Raw genomic sequence first — 19,431 nt, forward strand, 5'->3', positions numbered from 1 at the left:
ATTGTAGAATACAGTCAGAAAAATGGATTCTGAGACCATGTTGGTGATCTTGAGAATGAAAAAGTTTTCAAGCCCACAAGACAATTTAGGCAACATTTTACCAGTCCATCAATTATTGCATTTAGTGAAACTATGCTAATATTTCTGGAAGGAGTAAATTATTAATGCAGCATTTTAATATATTATCAGTATGGGATAAAATGAGGCTTTGGATGCGTTCTATGCCATATGTTGTGAGAGCCTGAGGCTTGTTTTACAACAACTCTCTAGGTTTACAGCCTCTGCAGAAGAATTTTGGATGGTGTCCAATGTTTATAGTAATACTTGAGTATAGGAGTCATCTTTTTCCATTGGGTCAGTATTGAAATGCTCAATAATACAAACCTCAAGTATTTAAATTAAATTAAAATCAGAAAATCTCTAATTCTATTTATACTTTGAAAATTCCAAATGTTGAAGAGAATATGAGTATGTCTTCTAGACAGATATTAACAAAGTCCTCCTTTTAAGACCTTAATTTCTTTTACATTGTTTTCTTTGGGAAAGATGCCCTATAAATTTATTATATGAGTTCAAGCAACTTTAAATGAAAATGACCTTAATAAAAATGTATCTTAATTACATTTTAAAAATGTATTTCTTATCGTTGTTGGTAAGTATATGTGCTTGGTCACAAAGTTGTGACCAGTTTGTACATCCTGTGTTGTGCTCTGCTTTTTCCACTTAATATTAAATTAATTAGTATCAGTAAATATTGTTTTCACATATGAGGAGTCCATAATGCCTATCACTTAAAATTGCTAAGTGGCATTCTGTCATATTTCTGTATTATCAGTTATAAGCGTGTTGGTTATGTAGAGATTGTTTCGAAATGTTACTTAACACCAAGTTAAGAAGAAGATAAAGTAATTGACAGGAATCATATGAGGGAAAACTTTCTGAGAATATCAGTAGATCATTTGAGCTTTAGTCAGTGTCCAAAATGGAAAAATCCTCAGTCCACACGAATCTTAATAGTATTTCATTATAACCTGTACCAAATGCTTTTATGTTAAAAAATGAAAAAATCGTGTAATGTAGTGAAAGAAACTGGACATACCAGTCAGACACTCCTGGTTTGAGTCCTAGCTCTTCCTCTTAAGTCTGTATAACTATGTGCAAACCACTTAATTTTTCTGAGTCTAGTTTTCTGTTCTGAATAGGTGGGAGAGTCTTGTGATCCCAAGTGGTGGCCCTAGTACCATCCCCCCTTTCAGGGATACATGACCTTTTTTTTTTGTCCACCCCACCCATTCCTGAGTATAGGCAATGCACCAATGGATGATTTTTTTTTTTTTTTTATCATAAGAGGCCGTGCTGCATGAGAGAAGCCAGTGGGTACTGAATCTGTGTTCTCATAGACCCAGGCTTGACTGGGCAGAGTTCCAGCCCTTTGCCCCTTTGTGTCCCAGCCTCTGCCCCAGGAGCACCTTCTGACTCTAACACAGACAGACTGTCCTATGTAAACCTGCGACCTTCTTCCTCCAGCTGCTTGCATGGCTGGTTTCTTCTCTTCTGGGTCACAGTTCAGCAGTCACTTCCTGAAAGGGACCTTCTCCTGTCCCTCACCTGTCCTGGGACTGAATGTTGGCTCACAGCCTGTAATGAGCCTGTATGTGTGCTGTTCGATTACTAGTGGTTGTTTGCCTCCCCCAGTAAATAGTCAGTTCTGTGAGAATGGAGGTCTCGTCTGTCTTCTTCATCCTACATCCCCAGAATCAATGTGCTCTGTACACACTTATTGTTGACCGTGAAGTTAATTGGGCGGTCAATAAGAAATTTAGGTCCCAGGCAAGTTCCCAAAGTTTATCTTTTTCTTTTGTCTTAAATTTCTCTCACTTGCTTTGTTCTCTAGAACTTTTTATGCTTCCTCTTTTAACTTTAGGGTGGTTAGGGAGTATTTTGGTGATGGAGGTTAGGAGGGGCTGGTTAGTCCTTTCAGGACCCTTTTGAGAGGCAAGCTGTCCTCATTTTTGAGTTGTTGGGCTGCACACTGGTCAAGAACACTTGAATACTTTCTTTTGAGAACCACTGGCCTTTGTGCTCCCTTTTTTGTGATTGTTCCAGTGATTCCATCAGGTTTTAGACTTGTCTGAACAAAGAAGGGTCAGTTTGACCTACTTCCTTCAAGCTCAAGCTCTCATGGAAACTCAGAATTGGTAGCTCATTTGTGGGGTCCTCTGCCTTGTGCTGCTAAAGTACCCATGTGTTCAAAACAAAAATAGTAATGTTGGAAAATCGTTTGCAAATATTTATAGCTGTTTTTGGCTCTGACTGGGATTAGGCTAGGGTGTTTATACATGTGCATACATGTGTGTGTGTGTGTGTGTGTGTGTGCATGTGCACACTGTATTCTAGGTTGTATATGTTCCATCAAGAGCAATCATTTTCCATTTTAAAAGAATGTTTTTATTTCTGTTATTGATGACTCTATGATTTTAAATAAATTTTGTATAGTATATTTTTAAAAAATTCTTTCCCAAAGATATGTTTACTGATGAGAGAGAGAGAGAGAGAGAGAGAGAGAGAGAGAGAGAGAGAGAGAGAAAGGGAGAGAGAGGGAGAGAAACATTGATGTGAGAGAAAAACATCAATCCATTGCCTCCTGTACATGCCCTGACCTGGAATTGAACCCACAACCTTTGGTTGTACAGGACAATACTCCAACCAACTGAACCACCCAGCCAGGGCCGTATAGTATATTGTTACTCTCTCTTCTATAAGGTGAAGAAATCAGCACTTAGCTCTACTTCTTCCCCTTTCCACCTTCTAATTTTTAATAGTAACACCATTACCTTTATATTGTCAGTGTTTTAATGTTTAATTTTGCTCTTAAACTAGGTTATACCATTCAGACATTGTCTAAACATTGTTTCTAAAATAGTAAAAGCCAATAACAGCATTGATGTGAATGTCATTGCACTAGGATGTTAGAATTAGATTCTTTATTTCCAGATTCACCTGAGACTGCAATATAACAGATGTCAGCAGCTCCCACATTTTAGTGTTAGACCTTCTGGGTGAAAACCAGTTTTGCAACCCTTAACTGATCTCCATCCCCAGCCTCTGAAAAGATTAGGGATTCAAGAGACAAATGTTTCTGAGAAAGTTACTGAATTGCTGTGGCATTTTGAGTTTCATCTCCCCAGGGGAGAGGTGCTTAAAGATAAGCTCTTGGAGAACCTGATATGGGTCCCTGGGTGGTTGACTGGACTGGTGTCAGGCACCTGCTTGGGGGAACTTAGAGGTCTGGCTGCAGTGCCTGCGGCCTCAGAGCTGAAGACTGCAGTTGAGAAATCAATGTACTTTTACAGACCAAGCCCAACACGCATACCTTTAGCTGACCAGAGGCAAGAGAGTGCAGACCTGGGGTAAGCTTAGATCTTGCTTCCAAGAGCCCCTTGGAGGAGTAAGGAGCCCACAGCCTGCACAGCTGAATGCCCACATAGAGGGGGCTGCTAGCTCAACAACAGGTGTCTCAGAGGAGCCCATGAGAGTCCCGTGCAGGACAGAGTCCTCTCTAAACACTTGCCAAGGCTCGGAGTGAACAGTCACGTGAACTCTTGCTGCCCCTTACCTTGCTCACCTGCATGCCCTGGCCTCCCCCTCATTCCTCCCTTTCCTGAAGGGCAGAGCTGTACCGGGCGGGCTCAGGACTCAAACAACAGGGAAGCCAAGCAGATGGCGTCAGTCCCTGGCCCTTCCCGCTGCAGGCTTGCTTGCTCCTTATAGTCATCAGCCTGATGAGAAGAAAAGCTGAACTCTAAGTGAAGTTGCAAGTTTTGAGTAGGATACAGGTCTAGACCTTGTCATTACTGAAATGAGACTTTTTGTGTTACTTATAGCGACTGAGGGACTCTGTCTGATAGGGAGTAGGGAAGTCATGGGCCAGCCACAAATTTCACCTAAGGGGTCAGGAAGAACTAGCCCTACAAAGTGAGCTGGTGGAACAACATTGGGGAAAAGATCGGATGTTGATCCCCACTATTCAAGAGATCAGTTTGATTATCTCCTGTAGCACCCGAAAGAATGATTGGAACCAGAGAGACAGAAATGTAACCCAGTGTCACTGAGAGGGCAATTTCCAGCAGCCAAGTCAAATCTACTGGTTTTTTTTGTTTGTTTGTTTTTTTGTTTTGATTCTCTCTCATTTGCTTGGTATTATGTCACATTTTAATTTGCTTCAGCTTTGGACCATGACTTTGACATAAAGTTTTTTTTCCTGGAGTTTCTGAATGACTTTTCTTTTTCTTGTTGACCAAAAAAAAAAAAAATCTCAGAGATCATCTGGCTGCTAATTTTTTAATCAGTTTTATTAAAGAGGTATAATTGACATACCATAACCTTCGCCTGTTTAAAGTGTCCAGTTCAGTAACTGTTAGCATGTTCACAGGCGTGTGCAAATTCACCACCTTCCCTTGTGGAACATCTTCATAGCCTGCAAAGAAACCCTGTACCCATTGGAAGTCACTTTTGATTTCCTCCCAATATCTCCAGCCCTAGGAAACCTTTAATGCACCTTATGTCTCTATAAATCTGCCTATTCTGGGTATTTCAAATAAATGAAGGTATATAGTATGTGATCCTTTTAACTGGGTTCTTTCAGTTAGCATGTTTTTCTTAAGCTCAATATTTTAAAGGGGTATCATGTGGTAGCATGTATCAGTACTTTCCCCCCTTTCTATTGTTGAATAATATTCCATTGATGGATATACCACATTTTATTTATCTGTTCATCAGTTAATGGACAGTTCTACTTTTGGACTATTATCAATAATGCTGCTACGAGCATTAGTGTAGAAGTTTTTTTATGGACATGTTTTCATTTCTCTTGGCTACATGTTTAGGAGAAGTACTGAGTCATATGGTGACCCTGTGTTTAATATTTTGAGGAACTGTTTTCCAAAGTGGCTGTGTCACTTTACACTCCCATCAATAGCACGGGTGGGTTTCAATTTCTCCACATCTTTTTCAACGCTTACTATTGTCTGCATTTTTTATTATCATCATCTTTATGGATGTTACACAGTATCTCATTGGGGTTTGCTTTATGTCAACACAAGTCATCTTTTCATGTGCTTATGGCATTTGTAGGTCTTCTGTGGAGAAATTGTCTCTTTAGACCATTTGCTCATTTTTAAATTGGTTTATTTGTGTCTTTAGAACAAGTCCCTTATCAGATAAATTATTTGCAGATATTTTCTCACATTCTGTGGGGTGTCTTTTTACTTTTTCGATGGTGTGCTTTGAAGCACACAGTTTTCCATTTTAATGAAGTCCAGTTCATCTGTGTTTTCCTCTTGTTGCTCTACTGTTATATTTAAGAAAGCTGGTCTAAGCCAAGGCTGTGAAGATTTCCTCATGTTTTCTTCTAAAGGTTTTATTGTTGTAGCTTAAAGCTAGGCCTGTGATCCATTATTGGGACTCTTTTATTTTAAAGGCAAGTCTTTCTCCACCACTCAGCAACTTTTAAAATTGTTTATTTGATTATCTCCTTCCCTCAATTTACTCTCCTTTTTCTAGAACATCAAATAATCAGATGCTGGACCTCTTGAATTGAGGTTCTTTGTTTCTTAACTTTACAAAGTCTCACATTTTCTGTTTCTTTTTCTTTTTCATATATATATTATGGATATTTTCTTATTTTTTCTTTTGCCGTTCAGTTGAAGTATTTCATAATTACATATTTTGATGTTCAGGAATTCTTTCTTGATCTGTGACTCATCCTTTTACACAGCAACTGTTCTTGTTTTCTGTATGCTGTAATTTTCCTTATCTCTCTGAAGACACAGGTTAGTTCCATTCAAATTTTTTCTTTTGTGCTTTCTGAAGAATTTGTTCTCTCCCTGGGGCTCAGTATCTCTGCCTGACCTCCTCGTCCTTGTTTCTTGTATTGTTTGGTTTTTGAATGTCATTGATTCGTATTTGTTCATTCTAGTTCTGACTGAAGAGCTACATTGGTAATATTCATCAGGTCTGAAATAATTTGTAATAATAATAAACATGTAACTGAGATGTATGCATTAACCCACTAATCTGTGAAGTGTTATTAGGCACAGAGAGGTTAAGTAATTTGCCCAAGGTTGCACAGCTAGAAGTGGAAGAGTTGGGATGCAGTTTCAGGTGGTCTGTCCATGCTCTTAATCATTATTTGCTTGTGTGGGTCTGTTTCCACAGCAAGTTCACCTGTGAGAGAGGGCTGCATGGAAGCTCTGTGTGGCCAAGTGGGCCTCAGTGGTGGATGGACTTTATTTTAGTGTGTGCCTGACAGAGGCAGACAGATGACCCTGTTATGCCAAAAAGATTTGGCTTTGTAATGAATACTACTCTAGAAACCTTGTACTTGCAAGCAGATTATCCAGCTATTTTACAAAGAAGTTCACTAATATTAGCTGGTAGACAATTGCTTCTAATTCATTACTTTTACACCTGAAAAAGTCTCTTCAATATTTTTTCAATGTTCCCTCATGAAAATTCTCAAACTTACAGAAAAGTTGAGCAAAGAACCCAAAAAATTCTCATATACTTTCCTCTTGGATTCTGTAGCTCTGAATATTTTGCCATATTTGCTATGTCTATACATAAATAAGGGATTTTATATTAGACTGTTTCACAGCTTCAGACTTCATGGTACTTTACCCCTCTATTCTTTAGGAAGTATTCTATCCTAAAAACAAGACATTCTTCTATCTCACCATAATCACATTATCATAAGAAAACAATAAATGATTTCCTAATGTCATCTAATAATTTGGCTCTTCTTTAAATTTCCCCAGTCACTCCAAAATGTTGTATAACTTTTTCTTAATCAGAAAGCTTTTTAACTGAAGCGTGATTTGTGCACATTTCTGTATGTTTAAGTGTACAGACTGATGTATTATCAAAAAGTGAATATGCCTTTGTAACCTAGTTCCATTTTTCAAAAAAATCTAGGGCCCAATCAAAGTTCAGTCATTTCCTTTGATTATTCTGCCTTTGGTCTTTTGTATTCTAGAACATGCTTCCTGCCACTTTTTTCTCTTCCCAGTCCCGTTGGTTTGTTTGTTCTTCTCCCCTGTCTCCTTTACCTTCTTCCCCTCTCCAACTCCTTTTCTTTTCCTCCTCTTCTCTTCTCTTCTCCTCTTCACCTCTTCTCATCTCTTCCCTCCTTCTCTCCCATTTTCTCCTCTTTCTCCTTCTTTTGGTATGGTAAATTGCAAATACACTCCTAATCTGGGAGAAATACACCAAACTCCTTGTACCCATTGCCCAGCTACAATAATCGTTAACAAATGTTCAGACTTGTCTCGTCGATACCCTTAACCATTTCTCTCTTCCTGTGCCATTGGGTTGTTTTGAAATAAATCCCAGCCTTCACGAAATTTCATCCTCACATAGTTCAGTATATATTTCTGGGAAGTTCAGTAGAGGCTGTTGCCTGAAGCATGGGCATGTGACCTCCCCATGTCATTGCCACCAGCATGGTGGTGAGGATCTGAGAGGGAATGTCTCAGACGAGGGTTCCCAAAGGTGAAGGCGGCCCAGACTTCTTATGATCTAGCCTTGTGTGTCCCAGAATGTCACCTCCGCCACATTTATTGATCAAACAAGTTCCTAAGGCCAGCTTAGAATCAAGGGGAAGGGAAATGGAAATTGGACTCTGTTTCTTTTCATTTCTTTCTTTCCTTTTTAGTTTATTTTTATGTGTGATTCTTAAAATTTATGATAAAATACTCATATAATAAAAATGGCCATTTTTACCATTTTAAAGTGTATAGTTCCGTGGTATTAAGTGTATTCACAACACTGTACAACCATCACCACTATCCATTTTTTAAAATTGTCCTAAATAAAAACTCTGTACCCAGTCAACAACTCCCCCCATGCCTCTACCCCCAAATAACCACCAATCTACTTCCTGTCCCTATGAGTTTGACCTCATATAAGTGTAATCACACAGTATTCGTCCTTTTGAATCTGGCTTATTTCAATTAGCAGAATGTTTTCCAGGTTCATGCCTGTTGTAGTACGTGCCAGTACTTCCAGTGGAAGGCTAGATAATATTCCACTGTGTATATTTTCATCTCCTGATGTGAAGAACCACCTCTGGGTATGGAGAGGGAGGGCCTTGATGGTGGCCATTTCTGGAGATTTGATTCTGGATAGCAGATTGTTCTCAAGATCTGTGACCTTCATTGCTAGGGAGTCATAAGACCTGACTCTGACTTGGTGAATCTTGAGAAGCTAACTGCAGTGGAGAAGAGGCCAGGAGCAAGAAAAGACCACAAATTAGAAAAGCACGGAGAAAGGAGAAAAGAATAACGAAGTGAGAAAAGTCCAGTATCAAGAATCATAGATCTGCAATTTTGTTTAAGCCTAACTTTCTGCTTTCTTCCCTTCAAATCCAAATTTCCCTCTGCCAGCTTGTTCCCAGGGGGCACAGCAGGCCCCATTCCTGCCCCTTTCATCTTTGCTGGTGTTGCAGATCCGATAAGTCATGTCATGTCTCCTCTGATTATTTCTTCTAAGATTCTCATTCTGCTCTTTTTCTCCTGGTTGCAACCACATACCTGACGAGAACATGTTAATTATGGGGTGGCAGAGCTGTCTGCATTGTACTGGGGAATTTTGGAGCTACACACACATGCTAAGGGCATCCCTTTTTTGTTACTCCCGATTGCTTGGGCCATGAGAAAAGTCACTTTTCTGAGGAATGAGGGACGATGAGCTGAAAGGGAGCCCTGGGAGACTGGGGCTCTGCAAAAGAACGGGGAAAGGACCCCAGTAGGACAGAATTCCCTTTTCCCAAGCAAGGAGACTTGAAAAGTACCCCTGAGACTTGTACATTTTCACAGGATTAGCAACCTGGCTTACTCATTTTGAAGCTATTCTCAAACTGATGAACATTTCCGTCTTACTCTGGTGGGGAGAGGAAGAAGCCTTTCACTCCTGTTGAAAAAAGAATCTGAAATAACATCATTATTATATTTTAAATGCTTTATAAAAAGAAAACCTCAGGACAGCCATAACATGAGTAAATCTGGCCCTTAAACATCCTTGAGAGGAAAGAGAGACAGCTGCTTCTGTTCACAGCAACGAGTCTGTGTCTGACTTGCTGGCAAGAAGAACCAGTCTGAATGTTAGTAATATATCCCCAAGGCTCTGGAAGAAGTTTAAAGGGTGTTGTGGAGTGAAGGCTGGGAGTAGTAGGTTCCCTCGGGATCTGAGGATTAAAGCTTCACAGACAAACCAAGTCAGTGTATGTGTGAGCTCCCGAAACAGGTTCAAAGCAGCAAGAGTCCGGGCTTTCGAGTGATTGTGGTTTATTATGTTTTGATGGTTGCCATGGTGCTGGGTGATCAATCAGAATGTTCACTTTGCTAAACTACTTCAGAAGAGCTTGAATTTGGTGTCTTGTCTTCACTTTTATTTCCCAGTGTCATTGTGTTATGTTCGGATAACCTTGCTCATGGCTCTACATCTTAGTATTAAAGTTCTTTCCCAAACTGAATTAAAATGTTACATGTTATTAAAAGTCAAATAAGCAGTTATATTGACTGTCATGGGTTCTGTGGAATATTTCTTATTAACCAATGACTAATCAGGGGTTTGGAGCTTGGTTGCCATGTCTCCAAGAATATAAATGCTATAATGTTAGTTAGATTCCCAGCCAGATCACATGGCATTCTTGTTTTCACGGGAAAATGTAACCTCGATTCTAAGGACTGGCTCTTTTGTTCTTCTACCCACTCACCCACCACTCCCAACCCTTCCCACCTTCCTTCCTCAGGAAGTGGTGAGTTCCCACTCAGAGCAAAGGTGGCAGCCATTTTCATGCAAGCCGTGATAATATATTTAGGGCCTGCCTGTATATGTTCCAGAATATTAGTAAGAGTGCATGATACCTCCATGTCGTATTTATAATAAAGTATCCATTTTCTTTCATTTGTTCATTGAGTGATTGACAGATTCATTCATTCAGTATTATTTAAGACGACCTAGGTTTTAGGGTTCTTGGTTCACATTTTGTGCCCCACTGGAGAAAAGTGTATTTTGTTTTTCATTTGTTTTGAGCAGTTGTATAAAAGGCTGCCTGTGTGTGTGTGATGGGGGGAGGCATGGTGATTAAATGAGTGCCAGTGATACTTTCTTGGGAAATTAAAAAACGAATGACATTGAGAAAGGAAAGGATTCTGAGGCAGTATTAGTATTTTTTATATTAAAAGTTGGAGTGTTTCCTCATGAGGAAAGAAATTGATGAGCTTTATTAAAGGTTTTTAAGATAACATTTATGTTTTTAAAGTTAACAAGTGCATATAATAGGAAACTGAAAAACACAAGAAGCAAAGGACAAAGCCATCCATTACCACAAGCAGGTTACAGTTTGACATGTCCTAAGTCCCCTGTGTATGTACACAACTAAGCTTCCATTTTATGTAATTAAGATCATAAACCTATGAATCATGCTTTTCCACATATCATGAGTATTTACCATTTCAAAGTCTCAGAACTACATGAGTATTCTGATAACCAAGAGTACACTATACCAACCCAATCTGGAAGAAAAAAAAATGTAATCCTGTCTTTCTTGGGGATGAAATTATCATTAAGGACAAAAATAACAACAGACCCCTTGATAAAGGTACTGGCACAGTTACAATTAAGATACTGCATTCCCTTCAGGTTCAATTAAAAATGGGATACAAAGCAACAGAGTATATAATGCTTCTAAGAGAATTCATTATGATCTGTATTTTTAAAATACTAGCAAGGATGCAAGTTTCAGCTGAAGTACTTTGCAATGTACTCCCACAGTACGGCTAAGAGAGATGCACACAGCAGTGGTTAGCATCCCGCTGTAACTGTGAACACATCCACGTCCATCCCTCCCTCCGTCCTTCCTCCGGCCCTTCTGCTGCCAGCCCAATGAACAAGTCCTGCATCCATTCTGAGGTGGTTTCACAATTCCATGTCCAAGATGCCTCTTTTCTATCAATTATAGCAAACATATTTACAAATTGGTTAATTCACTAGCTCTACTTTTTATCATATATTGTCACCTTAGGACACCTAAAAAGCTCAAGATGTTGCAAAATAGTGAACCTTGTCCACAATGAGCTGCTGATATTTATATAGACAAACACACACACACACACACACACACACACACACACACACATATTCACCAATCCCATTCACGAGAACGTACATTCTCGTATGTCTTATGGACATATGCATTGGTTTGCCTTGAGTATATACCTAAAGTGAATGACTGAATCATAGGGTGATGTACATTCAACTTCATTAGAAATTGCCAATAGTTTTCCATAGTGGTTGTATCATTTTCTAATTGCTTCTTAGGCTCTTGAACAGCCCTGTTTTTAGCCTCCCTTTCATTTCCAGAAGTATCTGCAGCAATGTGAACATTTGGAGATTCTGAGGAGTAAATCCTGTTGAGTTTTGGCTTTCTTCTTTGTTACTGTAGGATTCACTTTTTTCAGGACCACTGAGTCAATTCATGCTTTCCCATTGGCTTTCTAGCTTCTAAAATTTTGTTGCTGTTTTACCATTCACTCTGTCTTTCTGGATTTTTGCATTAAAATTTTTTCCTTTACTGCCATTTTAATGTTTTGTTTTGTTTTGTTTTCCAGTAATCAGTAGAACTAAATCCTTATGTTCAACTCATCATTTTAAACATATTCATATTTAAACTACACTATCTTTACACAGTTACTGGAATAACTTATTTAAGCATGCATAGCTGAGTTTCAGTTGCATCTTTAGCTTGGAGCAGTAGGGAACTAAGAAGCAAAATAAAAGTCTTAGGCAGTAGGGAAAGGTCAACTTAATTAGAGAATGATATCTTGTGTCAAAAAAGACATTGAACAATACCAAGCTGTTACAGGCATAATTATTTAATGCTGTTGTGTGATGGGAATTATGAAGAACTTTTAGCAGGCAGGAATAGGCAAATTGAAGGTGAGGTTTCTTCTTGATAGCCTCAGGTTCCCCAAATATTCTTTTATTGGGTCATTTAATTGAGATCTGGAACGAACCAAAAGCACAATTGCAAAAGGTCAGAGTTGAGATGAATTCCAAATACTGACTTGAAAAACATAATACATTTTGCACCAAGCTACCTAATATATTCAATATAAGTATCAGAAAATACTCATGATTCAAGTTAGTAACAATAACATCAAAAGCATGAAAGGCTAATTCATGTTGCCAGTCCTTGTAATAGGATCAGCTCTTTGGATCTTGGATTTTGCATTTCACCTTCAAATGGATGGATTTTGCATATGACCCCTAAAAGCCAGAGTGTGTGTCAGGGGCAAACCCTCCACTTTTTAGGTCCCACTGTCTTTCAGGTCCAAAACACAACTTCTAGAAGGACATTTCTCCATCACCTCTTGGCTTTTCTGTTGTTTGTTTGTTTGTTTGTTTGTTTAATGGTAAGCCCCAGTGATGAAATGGCTTCAGTAGAATTCAGGAACTGTAATGCATGGTGTTCACTTCACTGGGCAAGTGATTATAAATTTTAAGTGAGAGCAATAAGAACGATGCTCAAAGAGCAGGGAGAAATTTAGGTTAAATATAAAGGGAAATTTTGTAGAGCAGTTGTATCAGTGACAGCCCCAGCAGGACAGATGAAACAATACAATTATAACCTGACAAGACGTTAATAAAGGGTTTGTGCACGAAGGTGTGTGCAAGGCGTAGGGAGCAGAGGCTGGTACTGTCCCTGGCCTGCCATGAGAAGAAGACGCAGTGGGACAAACTCTGAAAGTTGCAAACATGTACAGAGGACCTCTTGAGAGGCCTGTGGCTTTCCACTGAGGGCCACAGTAGGCCTGAGGCTGCACACAAGGAGCCAGGGAAATAACTGCACTAACCTCACTCTCCTTCCTTCCTCAGATCTGCTGTCAGGGCTCCCCACTGGCTGAACTGAACTGGAGACCCGAGGGCCAAGGAGCCCACTGACACAGTCTTCCTAGGCCAGCCTCTCTGGGAAGAGAGCAGGGTAGTGAAGAGTGGAGAGAGGATCCAGAGGGGCAAATGGGAGATATCCCATTTGTGCCAGTGGTTAGCCTGGAGTGAGTTTCTAAAACAGGCAGGCTGCAGACAGAATTCTTTTTGGAAAAGTTTTGGAAACAATATGCCTGCAGGTTCTTCTTTTTTTTTTTTTAAATCCTCACCTGAAGATATGCCTATTGATCTGAGAGAGAGAGACAGACAGACAGACAGACAGACATTGATCAGTTGCCTCCCATAGGTAATAATAGAGCCTGCAGCCTAGGCATGTGCCCTGACTGGGAATTGAACCCACAACCTTTTGGTGTATGGCACGATGCTCCAACCAGCTGAGCCACCTGGTCAGGGCCAGATTGTTCTTATAATAGAGTACCTTTCCAGTTGCCATAAGTCAGCTGTGTCACAAACATAAGAACACAATGCTGGTATCAGACTTAGTGGAATTCATTTTGTGAAGTTCACTTTGTAATAAGAAAGCGACTTCTCAGAATAGAAAATGCCTATTACTAAAAATGATAAAACTGCTTGCATAGCATTTTTCACTTTGCAAAGGACTTCCATATACATTATTTTATGTGATTCCCTCAGTAACTTTGTGAGGTAGGTTGAATGATAGACCCGTTTAACAGATGAGAAAAGTGAGTCTCAAAGAGGTTGCCTAAGATATCATGACAAGTGGGAAAGCCTGAATTTGAACCAGGTCTCCTGATTTCAAACGCAGGTGCTTTCCACAAAGAGAAACTCAAATCACTGCGATGATTTTTTTAAAGGCAGGAACGATGACAGTATAAGAAACATAAGAAATTCTTCTGGTTTCCTGGTGTAGCTGAACAGGCTTTGTGGCTATGATGTTCTTCATTAGTAGCTGATGTTTCACCATCTTCTGTTTGAGGGGATGCTATCTGGTGATGGCTGGGATGGAAATTTGGGTCTTGGAAGTTACACCATTATAGCAAGATTAAAGCTAAATGGGCCCATTTTGAAGGTCCCTGTAAATCCTAAGTGGGTCCCTAATAACTCCAATATTTTGTACCCTTGAACCCAATCCAACCTCTGAAAGAGATATGCTTGTTATTGTAATAACCCCCATGTCTGACATATGCACTGTAGTCTACACAAGAGTTATTTGGGCGACTGTTTGGCCAGATAGTAATGAGTAGTAGTAATGATAACAACAACAACAACAACAATAATAAAGCCACATGCAGAAATAAGTTTGGAGAACAGCACATGCAGCTCAGGTCCTTATTCTGGGATTTGCAGGGGCAGCATTCTGAGGACCTGACTTTGACTTCTCATTGGCAGCTCCTCCAGTGCAGGAGGGCAGGTCAGCCCCCCAGGCAGTGAGTGCCTGGAGCATTTGCTCATCTTGTTTGTTGTGGTGACATGTTAGAAGTAGCCCCATTCACTGTATGATCTCACACTCCTGCCCGGACAGCTAGATTCAGGATTTTCTTTCTTATGTTGAAAAGTGTATTTGTGTGTGTGTGTGTGTTTATATATATACAGACAAAACTTAGCAAACTGAACATTTATGATCAGATATTATATAATTTCTCATGAATAGATTGAGGTTATTATAAGTGTTGGGGAGGAAGACCCCAGAGGTACAAGGCTACTTTCATCCTATTATATCAAGGGTGCCTGCCATCGGCCTGTCTTATTAGTGATGTTAACTTGATCAACTGGTTGATGTTGTATTTGTCAGGTTTCTCCACTGGGAGGTTACCCCTCCTCGATCCTCTCATACTGTGTTCTGTGGAAGGAGCTCACCTTGTGCAGCCCTCATCTGTGGTGTAGGGAGTTGAGGGCAGAGTATCTTCATAAATTATTTGGAATTCTTCTGCATGGGAGATTTATATTTAAGTTTTAAGAAACTGAAGACAGTTTTCTAAAGTAGTGGTACCATTTTATACCCAGACAAGGGATGTCTGAGTGCCCATGGGCTCCTCGTTCTCACCTACATTATTGTTAGTCTTTTTAATTTTGACCATTCTTGTTGGTATAAAGTGGTATCTCATTGCAGTTTAAATTTGCATTCATGGTTATTAATGATGTTGACACTTTCATGTATGTATTTGCCATTCCTGTGTCTTCTTTTGTCAAATATATGTTCCAGTCTTGTGCCCAATTTTTAATTAGGGTTGTCTTTTTTTTATTGAGTTGAGGACTTATTTGTATATTCTGGAAGAGGTTCTTTGTTCAACATATGCATGACATTTTCTTCCCATTTGGGCTTTTGTCCTGATTTTCTTAATGGTGTCATTTGATGAGCTGGATTTAAGGGTTGAATGATGAGACTTGGGACCTAGTGTTGGGTAATGAACTCTTACCTGTTCTATATCTGATGCTGCTGAGTTTTAGGTATGGAGATGGGTGGTGAGCTGGTGGACGCAAGGATTAGAATTATGCTTTCTTTTTGAGGCATCTGATACTGCAGCAGATAAAGCAGTACCTGGCGGTCAGTGGCGTCGCTCTGTCTGGCCAGTGATTGGGTGCAGGGTTTGAGGGGCAACCAAGGAAATTCCAGTCTTATCAAGAGAGGCTCAGCCTGTCTCCTGCAGAACTGAAAAAAAGGCTCATCTTTATTTTCACCCATGTACTACACTTTCTGGTTAGCAATGGCTCTGAGCTCCTTGATTTCTCTGGGTTCCACTTATATTCTAGGATTCTCCATTTGTCTACTTACCACTGATTCTGCAAACATCAGAACAATCGCCATGACTCTGGGACAAAATAGCTATGGCTTCATGTAATGTATACAGATAACAGACGGGGATCAGAACTCCCTCATCTGCAAAGAGGGGAAAAAACAGGGACTTGGAAATTATGTAGAAGATTTGAAAGTTAGTGCACTCCTGAGCACATTTTAAAAGTTCTAAAAAGTAGTGGGGAAAAGGTTAGCTCCTAAGGGCATGGTTCTGATTTTTTTTTAAATGGTTCCTCTGGGAAGAGAATGTGAGTTCGTTTTATCCAGAAAAAACTCTCTGAGTTTAGCCATCAACGTTTTCTAATGACCTGTTTTCTTCCCATTTCAGGTAAACCTCTTCGTGCTGCTCTCTGTGGTGTGTGTCCTCTTAAATTTAGCTGGATTTATCCTGGGCTGCCAAGGGGCGCAGTTTGTGTCCAGCGTGCCCAGGTGTGATTTGGTAAGCAGTCCTAAAACACCGTGTGCACCGGGGCCGACCCTGGCACTTCTGGCTTACCTTGGCTGCCAGCGTGCGGCTGGCCGCATCTAGCACCGGGCGGTGTTCTAAAGTGAAACCTGAAATTGGTAAAGGAAACTGCCTGCTAATTATCTTGCTCAGGTTGTTAGTTATTTTTTTCAGGGCAGGGGCCAGCCAGCAGAAGCCCAAACCACAGTAACATAATGCATCATTAGTTAGTTAATTGGTGGATTAGATATCCATGATCAATATCTGCCTGCTCTCATCAAAGAGGAAACATGGATGTTATGAGAATACAGGTCCACAGTCCTTTACCCACAGCCTTTGGAGGCCAGGTGTGTTTCAGGTTTCAGAGTTTTCCCAATTTTTGGAAGAAAAATGTGGTGTACTTATTCTGTAACAGCCCAGTACAACCTGGGACAGCAGCTGTAATAGAAACTTTTTGGATTTCAGAATTGTGTATAAAAGGCTGTAGACCTATACCATCTCTGAATTTTCTTCTAAGACTTAATTGTAGTAAAACACACATAACATAAAACTTACGCCACTAACTGTTCAACTAACTGTTCAGTAGTGTTAGGTACATTCACATTGTTAAGCAGCTAATCTCCAGAACTCTTTCCATCTTGCAAAACTGAAACTCTGTTCATGCTAAACAATAACTCCCCACATTCTCCTTCCCTGTTGACCACCAACTACTTGCTATGACTTTACTCTAGGTACTTCCTATAAGCGGAATCATACAGTATTTTTTTTTTTTTTTACTGGCTTATTTCACTTAGTATAATGTCCTTAAAGCTTATCCATATTGTATCATGTGTCAGAGGTCCCTTCCTTCTTAAGGCTGAATAATATCCCACTGTATGTGTATACCACAATTTGTTTATCCACTTGTTCATCAATGGATGTTTGGGTTGCTTCCTCCTTTTGGCTATTGTGAATAATACTGCTACGAAAAAAGGTTTACAACTATCTATAGGAAAATCTGCTTTCAGTTCTTTGGGGCATATACCCAGAAGTGAAATTGGTCATCATCTCTGAACTTTTAAAAAGGACTTTGTAGTAACAAATATCTCCCTGTGACACAGAGCAAAGCACAATGATAAATAAATGAATACACGAATAAACAGACAAACAAATAAGTAAAATGACTTTCTAGAAGTTGTATTAAATGTCATCTGTTTGGAACCTGGTTTCAAGGCAATCTCACCTTTGAAACCAGCTGGATGCCGGAAAAGTGGGCTGCCACATTTCTGCTAAGGCTGTGATAGAGCCCTTGCAGGGAACTCGTGACTTTCCCAAACAGGAAAGCTCATTGGGGACTCACTAAAAAACTGCTGCTCCTTCTTAGCAACCCTTTTGGTTTTTGTCCTTTAATTCCTTAATGATAGCAAGTGAAGGGGTCACAGCCCTTCCTGGTTTGGAAGGGCCTCTGTGACTCACCTCACCCCGCCCACTCCCTGCAGCAGTTCACCCTCCCTGGAATTAAGCCAGGGCCTGCAGCTCATTACCCAGGCTCCTGCCCTACTTTCTTATTTCTAACAATGCCGTCTCTCCCCATCCCCCCAAATTCCCTGTGCCATTCTTCCCTGTTCATCCAAGTGTCAGAAGTCTTTTACAGCCTCAAAGATGATCTCTTTCAGGAAATAGTCCCTGGTCCCCTCACAAGATAATCTTCTAGAATGTTCTAGCTGTACATCTCTTAGGCATTTATCCTTTCCTTTTTGGGGGCTAAAGATATTCATACACATGTCTTCTCTCTTCTACCAGGTGGGAATTTCCTTGGTTCTCTATTATCTTGGGGGTTTTCAGCAGCCTCTTAAACATTCCTTTATATACAGAAAGCTCCCAGAAAAAAATTTTTGAAGAAAGCTTGGTTTTCCAATTACTGTACTAATCACTCAGCAAATTAGAAGTTGCAAAGAGCGTAGACACAAGCTGGGAGGAAAGCTCATAATATATGGAAGGACAGTTTGGCAAAACTGTAGCATCTGTTGTATGCAAGACACAGTGCCAGAGGCTGCAGAGAGTAGAAAGAAAAGTCAGATGCTTCTGACCTAGAATGTTATCAGTAGCAAGAGGAATAGGATACACATTGCAAATGCCTGATCAGTGTTCGAGGAGGGAATGAATAAACGGCCAGTTTCAGAACAGGGTAGACTATGTTCAGCCATCAGTGAGACACAGTTCTAGGGGATGCCAAGGAAGGGTTTGTACCCATGGGAAGATGGGGAAGGCTACCTTGAATACAGTATAGGTATTTGAGATGGACCTTGCATAATGAATAAATAAAAGGAGTGGGTAGAAACCACATTGGGCGGACAAAAGTGAGAAGTTAGCCTAGTGGTTAGCTCTGGAGAAACTGGAATCCAGATTGCAGGGGTTAAGGGTACAGATAGTTGACTGTTATGAGATGTTCTGTGGTTCTCTACCCAGCTGCCCATTAGAATAAACTGGGAAAAGTTTTTTAAAAATACCCAAACTTCGGTCCCACATCCAGAGATTCTCAATTGCCCTGGAGTATAGGGGTGAGGGTGGGGTCTGGGTATGAATATTTGTTTAAGCTTTTAGGAGTGTTTTTAATTTAATTTTTTTTCTCACTACAAAATCAACTCTGATTGTTTCTGATTATATAATTGTTAAAATTTGGACAAGCCATTAAAGTATAGGACAGAATTTTAAAAGCAATTCGAAATCTTACCATTATGGGATAGCATAGTCAACTACCTGATGACTTTTTTTTGCCATTTTTAGTGCATAAAACACATAATTTTTCATCAATGGGGCCATATCATAATTGCTTTTCATTAGGGAGGCTATTCGACAAATGAAGTCTTTGGGGTAAGAGATGCTCTCCTTTCCTCTTTTCCTCTCCATCCACATGGGTCACCTCAAATCCATGGTAACAAGCTGGCAAGTTCTCTTTCATGTTCTCATGGTCATATGATCTTCCATAAATATGTATGGGATGAAGTTATTTATAATTTATTTTTCAAAAATGGGATATATTGTATCTACTTCCCTGCATATTGTTTTTCTCCCACTTAAAGATATTGTAGGTTAGTTTACTGTTTTCTTGTTGTTTGTTGTGGTTTGGGTTTTGGCCCTTAGCAACAACGCTGCATGTCCCTGTGAGGCTCTTACCTGAGCGGAGCAGGGTCGCAGGACAGAGGTCACTCTTCTGCTTCTCTCTCTCTCTCTTTTTGTTACA

At 40.0% G+C, this 19,431-nt stretch overlaps 1 protein-coding gene across 2 annotated transcripts in view; it reads left to right on the forward strand.

Moving 5' to 3' along the window:
* The window catches only part of ENTREP1 (endosomal transmembrane epsin interactor 1), a 50,804-nt gene that overhangs the window by 13,176 nt on the left and 18,197 nt on the right, over positions 1 to 19,431 (forward strand). For both annotated transcript variants that reach the window (XM_090274157.1, XM_090274158.1), the window contains exon 3: positions 16,092 to 16,202. In XM_090274157.1, the coding sequence (XP_090130283.1) occupies positions 16,092 to 16,202 (111 nt within the window). The remainder of the gene's footprint in view (positions 1 to 16,091; positions 16,203 to 19,431) is intronic.

Source organism: Furipterus horrens, unplaced genomic scaffold (assembly GCF_987537825.1).
Source record: "Furipterus horrens unplaced genomic scaffold, mFurHor1.1.pri manual_scaffold_4, whole genome shotgun sequence".
Classification (NCBI taxonomy): Eukaryota; Metazoa; Chordata; class Mammalia; order Chiroptera; family Furipteridae; genus Furipterus; species Furipterus horrens.